This window comes from Ochlerotatus camptorhynchus, unplaced genomic scaffold (assembly GCF_037179485.1).
Source record: "Ochlerotatus camptorhynchus isolate MF236.1 unplaced genomic scaffold, CSIRO-AGI_Acam_v1.1 ptg000361l, whole genome shotgun sequence".
NCBI classification, from domain to species: domain Eukaryota; kingdom Metazoa; phylum Arthropoda; class Insecta; order Diptera; family Culicidae; genus Ochlerotatus; species Ochlerotatus camptorhynchus.
The window spans coordinates 6,792,387-6,800,438 of record NW_027040849.1 but is presented as its reverse complement, the minus strand read 5'-3'; the positions used below and the strand labels follow the sequence as shown (position 1 = coordinate 6,800,438).

The window sequence follows — 8,052 nt, the reverse complement described above, 5'->3', positions numbered from 1 at the left end:
AAGAGAAACGAGCTATGGCAGATAATGCAAGAAAACGGTTTTCCGACGAAACTAATTAGGCTTATTCGTGCAACGCTGGATGGTTCGAAATCATGTGTACGGGTTGCAGACGAGATTTGGGCCTCGTTCGTGACCTCAGATGGGTTGAAGCAGGGAGATGCTCTTTCGAACTTGCTATTCAACATCGCCCTCGAAGGAGCAATTAGGAGAGCTGGCGTGCAGAGGAACGGTACCATCATCACAAAGTCGCACATGCTCCTTGGTTTTGCGGACGACATCGACATCATCGGAATCGACCGTAGAGCAGTGGAAGAGGCGTTCACGCCTTTTAAGAGGGAGACAGCGAGGATTGGTCTCACGATAAATTCTACCAAAACGAAGTACATGGTCGCCGGTAGAAAGCGTGGGAGCAATAGTGGTGTTGGTAGTGAAGTGGTGCTAGGTGGCGAAAAATTTGAAGTTGTGGACGAATTTGTTTATTTTGGTACTTTAGTGAAAAGGCGTATTGCAGCCGCGTAAGAAATAGGAGATATTAATTTCTTCTACTCGACAAAAATATGTATTTCAACAAGCCCTAAAAATCATCCGAAGAAGCCTTTCCCGGAAAAATAAAACTACAAAAGTTAGAGCTAAAAATCTGCGTTTTTTAGGACCACCCATAGTCAATTCAGAACAAATGTTTCTTCGGCAAAATAGCTTGAAATCATCTTAGCTACAACGTTGTAAATAAAGACATGCATTTTTATTTTCAAAAATTAAAAAGTTAGTTTTATCTATAACAATAATTTGACGACCACCCTAATTTTGAAAAAGTCCAAATAAAAAAAGTCAATTATAAATTATATCTTTTGAATATTGCATTGCATAAGAACCTGCATGATCAACTTCACTCCAAAGTTGAAAAATTGCATTTTTAATCTATGTTTAAATCTTCAAATAAAATACAATTGGAAAAGCATTTGCAAGTACAGGTTTGAGAGTTATTTGTGTGTGTGCCAAAAATATGGTTGTGATAATATTTAGGTTTATTTTTTTTATTTTTTTATTGATTTATTTAATAAGGCTCAACCGAATTAACTTTACAGAGCCGAGGATTCTTGGTCACTATACAATACATCTTAAAACTATAGTCAAAAGGTACAACACAATAAATACTTTATCTTCCGCTATCCAAAAAGCCTCCTCCATCAGAACTGGAGCCGCTTCCAGTGGTTTCATTGTATGGCAAATTGTTGTACGCCAACGAGGGTCAGAGCGCGTCCATTGCAGCAATGGACGCAAAACGTGGTCTGCACTCACACACTCATCACGAAACGGTTGCTTTCCAAAGTCGACGACGCATCGACCGAAAGAACTGCTGATGAAGAACAATGAGGAGGACCACACAATGGTTGCTGCCGAGAAAACAGACGATCGCGTAGCACACATCGAGAGTGGCCTGCTTTTGTCGATAGCCGAGTGAACACTGTATATTTAGGTTTATCGATAAAAAGTTATCAACCTACCCCCGTTTTACGGTACCAACAACAAAATTAAAAATTGATCGAAAGTTGTTGACCTACGATTTTAATAAATGTTTAAGCGTCCGAGGTTCTCAATATTTAAAAAAGCTTGCGTTTTTTCAAAAGCTTTAAAAAAATAAAAATATTGAACAAGCACAGTGTTTGCTATGTTTTAGAACCTAGCATATACTTTGATGATCACCTTTTAAAATTTCAGCTATTTAAGGGCAGCTGTAATGGACATAAATTCACTGCGACTGGTAATCAATTCTGAATTTAAGTACAACCAATTTTATTAGCAGGTTAATTTTTATTTAATTTTCTTGAGCTGTGATGAATTTAGAAAATGTTTGTGGATATCATATTTTTCATAGATTTGTGTCTCTTTTCTAAGAGGAAGAGGAGACAATAAGGTGACTTTTATGAATCAATTTTTTGCCGAAGGCAAACCAGCACCTGATTGGCCGGGTGAACGTATAGAAACGCGAAACAACGGCCCTTATTACGGTTCTCACTTCCACGTTCACTTTCACTTCACGCACACATCACTTCACTTGTTTTTACCTATTACCGCTGTCACATACAGTGAAGTGATGAAAATGAACTCCGTGAAGTGACAGTGACAGTGAGGTGATGTTCGGAATAGCCCTGTTCATTTCTCGTGACGTTCGTATTCGACTGCAAAGAACTGTCACGTGTTTTGTTTTGAAAATCGACGGAAATTTCCTTGCAAGTAATGTTTTTTTTTTTGAAAATGAGTGTGAAATTATGGTTTGATACCGACAGTGAAGACGAGGAGGAATTTTCCAATCTTGCTGTAGATCGAAGGCAGGTAAGGGATAATTCTAATCCGTTGGATCAAACCGAAAAATCGTAAGTATATGGAAATAGATTACTAGCTAAAATGAACGTGTATTTCGAAACTTACAAACTTCATATACATTTTCCAGTTTCATTCAATTCTTCAGAATATCCAAGGAGATTTTCAAATACCTACTGGAGATAATCGATGCAAAAATCAATCCAGTACAACTGTCCACGTCAGTGCCTCCAATGATCATGCTGGCAGCTTCGTTGAGGTTTTTTCTGCAGAAGGCAACTACCAGAAGGGCGTAGGTAACGATAGATTTATCGGATTAGCACAACCAATGATGTCTAAAGTGCTGCAACTTGTGTTGGACATTATTGAAACTGAAGTGTGCCCAGCTGTAATCCAGTTTCCATTCGAAGAAAGAGAAACAAATGCGATTAAACTGGATTTCTGCGAGAAAACTGGATTTCCCGGAGTAATCGGATGCGTAGATGGAACCCACGTAACAAGGCCGGCGCACAATGCATACGTTTTCGGGTTTTTTGACAGATAATGCATGGGCTAACTGTCAAAAAACCTGAAAACGTATCTATTGTGCGCCGGTCTTAAGCATCATCCCTCCGGCTCGCGATAAACACCTGTTTTACAACCGTAAAGGCTTTTACAGTCTGAATGTTATGTTGGTAAAGTAGAAACAAGGTTTTAGATCTCATTAATTTTATTCATGCAAATATTTGACAATTTACAGGTTTGTGATCATAACTTGATGATTCGGTATCTCGATGCCAACCACCCGGGCTCCTCCCACGACTCTTTTGTATGGAATGGTAGATCGCTGAGTCAGTGGCTTGTACAAAGGTTCGACAATAGGGAGAGGAACTCCTGGTTACTCGGTAAGAATAGAGTTATTGAGCGTATTGAAATACTGTCAAAATTCCTTCTTCTTAGTGGAAAATATGTCAAAATTTTCTGATTTGTCTTCAACTTAGTGTTTCATGATTTCAACAGTTTTTAAATTTATATAACAGGCATGGAAAATAAGGAAATCTCTAAAGTTTTCTGGACGTCAGCCAATTGAATCTATAATATCCAGAGTTGTATCATAGAGGTAACTCTAAGACTAGTAGGTCCCGAAGAAACGTGCTCAACCTTTTGACTCAGCTCTGGTACTATCTTCGGTCGCAAGCTAATCGATGCACCCCTCGAAACATGGTAAAATCCACGAACCCCTCATTTTGTCCTATCATATTACCTCTATGGTACGACTCCTTGCTGTTGGAATCTTGACTATGTTTCGATGGTGCAATTTTGATTCATTTTAAAGATTCTGGAGCTTATTTTATTATCATTACAGGTGATGCTGGCTACCCTTTGACACCATTTCTCATCACTCCGCTTCGTACGGGTACAAATACCACTGAACGGCAGACCAGGTTCAACGAAATTCATTCCAAAACTCGAATCACGGTGGAAAGAACAATTGGAGTGGCCAAGAATACCTTCCGATGCTTATTAGGAGCAAGACAGCTGTATTATAAGCCTGAAAAAGCTACGCAGATTATAAACGTTTGTGTTGCCCTACATAATTTACGCATGAAGCATAAAATGGATTACGACGAGCCAGAACTACCAGATGGAGAAGGGGAGGCAGAGTTGCGTGGTGTTGACAGGAATCAAAATGTTGCAATTAGAAGCAGAGAAGAAATCATGAACAATATTTTGTAAACAGCCATGTTGTTTTATGTATCATAGTAATAAAACTTGAATTTATCCACCAATGCGCAGTGAGACAGAAATTAAATTCAGCAACTTCTCATAAAATGTTACGTTCTACAACATGACAACATGTTGATGATACCTTTCATTTGGTGGTTGTTGCATCCAATTCAGCTCAGTGGTTGCCGAGAAACATGACTCATTTTACCAGTAAGACTTTTTCGTTACACAGAGGAGCTGTTTATAAATTACAGAGACACTTAAGATTTGGCGATTGTCTGCGGTCCATAAAAATCTTCAAAAAGTTGGATTTTCAAGCGGTATGATATGATGTAGAAATAAATTTAAAAAAAAATGTATATTTTGAATGAGAAATGGATTCCAACTTACTTAAAGGACGAGCATTCATTGTAAACTTGTATGTCTTCAAAACAACGACGCTATAATATTGAAGATTTTTTATTGAGTAAAGACATTATTTAGGAAAGTAAAATAAAAACAGTGATAGTGATTAATGACTCATCGTCACTATCGTCCCGTTCCGCCTCTTCGTAATCATCTTCAGCATTAGTACTGCCAGTTGTTTTCCGCCCCATCTTAAAATCGAGTTTCTGCTTCTTATATTTAGCTCAAAATCGAGTTTCTGCTCAAATCTCAAAATCGAGTTTCTGCTTCTTATATTGTAGCTGCTGACTTTTATGCTTCTGCTTTTCGAGCAGCATTTGCTTGTTGAAGTTGATTTTCTCCTCGTCCAGCTGAAAACGCTTCATTTCTAACTCAAACCGCTTCTTGTGTAAATCGTACGATTTACGCGAATATCGAGCACAATCCGATACATGCAGCTTCATCTTGCTGAGATCGTCGGTCTGCTTTTCGAGGAGATTTTTTCTATAATTTTGTTTGGTCGCTCGACCACGGCCGCTCGTAGCTGGCTGACCTCTTCCATCCTCACGGGTTACACTATCATGCGTTGGCTGATCTTCCGTTACCCTAGGTTCCTCGATAGGATCTTCGACGCAACGGTCCGCTTGGCGTTCACCAATTGCGGATGGACTAGGTGATGATTGCGTTCCAAAAACAGAACCTATGTTTTCGAAAAGAGGATGTTATAGCGAATTCGTTTATTATCGGGGTTAACACCAGTTCCAACCCAGTGCGAAACCGAACTTTTTGTCAGTGTGAACCGCAACCTGAGCTAGGTTTTAAAAACAAACGAGCAAACTGACGTTTGCCAGAAAACAAGTAGACCCAATCTTGATACCCGATCCAGGTTGGAACTGAATAATAAACGAATTCGCTATTAGTTATGGTAGAAAATTTTGTAATAGTTCATCATTTTACCATTGTGGTTGACCGCTCTCTCTAGTGAAAGGAGACGAATGATAGTTTCTTGCAGATCGTTGATCGAATATAGAGTATTTGCCGACATCCACGCCCCCCCCCCCCCTCCAGTGCCCGTCAACTCGTTTTTGTTATGCTGCAACTTCCGTTTCAGTTGCAGCTTTTTGTCGGTCCAAACCTAAAAGCAGAAATCAGAAAAATACACATGAATAACAAAATGATAACTGCCGAAAAGTTGGGGGTTTGGTCTAGGGTCCATTCTTATATTTCATTAGAAACACCCGATTGCAGCAAATAAATGTGAAGACGAAATAAAACAACCAAAAGCACGCCAACTTACCTTCTGCCACGCTGCAACGGAATGAGTGGGAGGACCAAAACTGTTCAGCGAGTCCGATTCCCACGAATTCAAATTCTTACTTCCTCTGGCAATGTCGGGATTTTCCTCCATAAATGCCACAAGGCAGGCAAATTGTCGCTTGTTCGTCTTTTTCTTCCTGAAAGTTGAAAAAAACTCGAAATATAAGTAAAAAAGTAGAAGGGTCTGTGCCTAGGGGCACGAACGGAAGCTTGACGTAGGACCGCTAGTGGACGGAACAAATGTGAACATTTATTTCTTTTAATTGATCAATCATCAATTATCTTAACTCTTTCCGTTTTTTATTTGAAAGCGTATCAAATTTGTAGTATTGAAATATTGAAAGAGAAAGTTGATGAAGAGAATCCAAGGAACTGTCAACTTGAGTATTTTCGATTCATCTACCCGATTTTAAAAGGTGCATTTTGATTTTTTTGTTAGTTATGAATTTTTAAGTTTTGTGCATTTCGGTATTGAAGTGTATTCACTTCACCCCTCACAGGATTTCCTTCCAAATTTTATGAATGGGGCGGGCGGAAAGTATCGTTTGTGCAGATTATGTAAAAAAGGAGGAAGTTCGAGAGATTGAACTCGTGAGAGCTAATTTTCTCACAAATTTGATTTTATTGGCTTTCTGGGGACTGAACACCCAAAGCGAATTATTCCCACTTCTCTCAAATTCTATATGGATTTTTAACACTTCCTACCAGCGTGTTCTGGAAAATGGTCGGACGATGATTAATCTCACCAATACATTCGGGCCTACAATTCCACATCTTATATAGAGACCAGGTTGAGCCTTGATAGCTAGCTGCTTGCGGGAACTGATGACCTTGACAAATGTCCAAATAATACTCTTAACAAATTTATGGTGGAAAAGGACCGTTTTGTAGTGATGATTGAGTAATTCTGAGCTGGGTGTTCAACACGGATGAGGCTGTCGAGCTGTATGTCGTTTGGAGCGAGGGTGACACGCTTGGCATAGATGACCGACCCGCAGCGACTCACAATGAGCTACTGATTCCGATCCATAGCATAGTGGTGCAGCTTCTTCCTCCTTTGATGGTTGCTTATGTGGGCTCTGCAGCTCGCTGCTTGCAGGCAGCCTTTCGTTGTTACTGGAGAACAATTTTCAACACCACACGCCGAAAGCACTGCTACTAATTTCGACGACCGAACACCACCACACAGTGGTGTGGTAGTTGGGAGCGTGTGGTTCTGAGTATGGCGATGAGTATGCAAAATATTACGCAATTCCATCCTCCCTATTTGCACGCGCCCGAGGATCGGAGGTGAATTCCGCTTCGACTTGTTTCGTCTACTTACTACTCTCTGACGACTGTGCTGGGGAAGCAGCATATGTACATGTAGGTAATTGGTGGATTTGTTAGTTAATTCAACGCTTTTGAACAAAGCTGGACATTCACCAGTTTTTCAATAGTTTCTTGTTGAAAATCAACATTCGGAAGCATTGTTAACTATGCGTAGCCATATTTCTGATCGATTGGTGATAAAATTATTGAAATTGGACCAGGGGCAGCTGAGTTATTAACGTTCAAAATCTTTCTTAATTTGTTACATGTTCCATTTTCGGTTTTCACAAAGTGTACCCCCATATAGAAATCAAAGACGTAGTCCTACGTCAAAAGCAACAAAACAATCAAAATTTAAACTTACTCCATTTTTCGTGACTGCTTTTCACCTTTGAAAACTAATGTCGTTTTCGTTTTTGCGGTGTAGCTGCCCCGGTGCTACACTGCCGTACACCGAAATATTTTAGGGTGTAGATATAGGATGCACCTTTGTTTACAAACAAATGATGTTGAGCTGTCAAAGGCTCGCGCTTATTCCTGCTTACACTACACCAGTGCTACACCGCAAAAACGAAAACGACATAAGATGAAAAAAATCCACGGGAAGTGTCATTCTTTCACCGAAAACACGGTGACGTGGCAACCATAATAACTCCGAGTTCATCCATGTTGTCACTTCGGATGAACTCTTTCACATTTTATCACTAGGGTGACTCCCATAGTAAGCTTGTGCTCACTTCACTTCGTTTTCACCGTGAAGTGACACCCGTAATAAGGGAATCTATTTTCTTGTATTTTGACAGTCGACTGCGTCGCCCATAATGAAATAGTTTCTGCGCTGTCTTTTCCACAAGAGAATAAAAACACGTCACAGACAAAAAGAAGCCAGTTAGCCAGAAGAACTCTTAGGCTGTGAACCATTTGCCGAGTTAAATTTAACTCATGGTTAAAAGTGACATTTCGAAAGTTATTTTCTATGTTCGAAAATCCCTGTGCTGTCGATCGACCGGT

The 8,052-nt window shown here is 39.8% G+C and overlaps 1 protein-coding gene and 1 pseudogene across 1 annotated transcript; one reads left to right on the top strand and one right to left on the bottom strand.

Moving 5' to 3' along the window:
- The first annotated feature begins 2,256 nt into the window (after positions 1-2,256).
- Positions 2,257-4,038, top strand: LOC135709587 (putative nuclease HARBI1; annotated as a pseudogene).
- Positions 4,039-4,676: 638 nt separating this feature from the next.
- On the bottom strand, positions 4,677-7,410 carry LOC135709586 (uncharacterized). Its single transcript, XM_065231978.1, has 4 exons — positions 7,406-7,410; positions 5,711-5,867; positions 5,485-5,548; positions 4,677-5,113 (listed from the first exon to the last, which is right to left on the bottom strand). Exons 1-4 carry the CDS (start codon positions 7,408-7,410, stop codon positions 4,677-4,679), a joined length of 663 nt encoding a protein of 220 aa, XP_065088050.1.
- Between the last annotated feature and the right edge of the window lie 642 nt (positions 7,411-8,052).

Coding starts and splice junctions, on each gene's coding strand:
- LOC135709586 (XM_065231978.1), bottom strand. Junction 5,549..5,710: donor CCGTTGCAGCGTGGCAGAAG/GTAAGTTGGCGT, acceptor TTCTGCTTTTAG/GTTTGGACCGACAAAAAGCT. Junction 5,114..5,484: donor TAACAAAAACGAGTTGACGG/GCACTGGAGGGG, acceptor TCGAAAACATAG/GTTCTGTTTTTGGAACGCAA.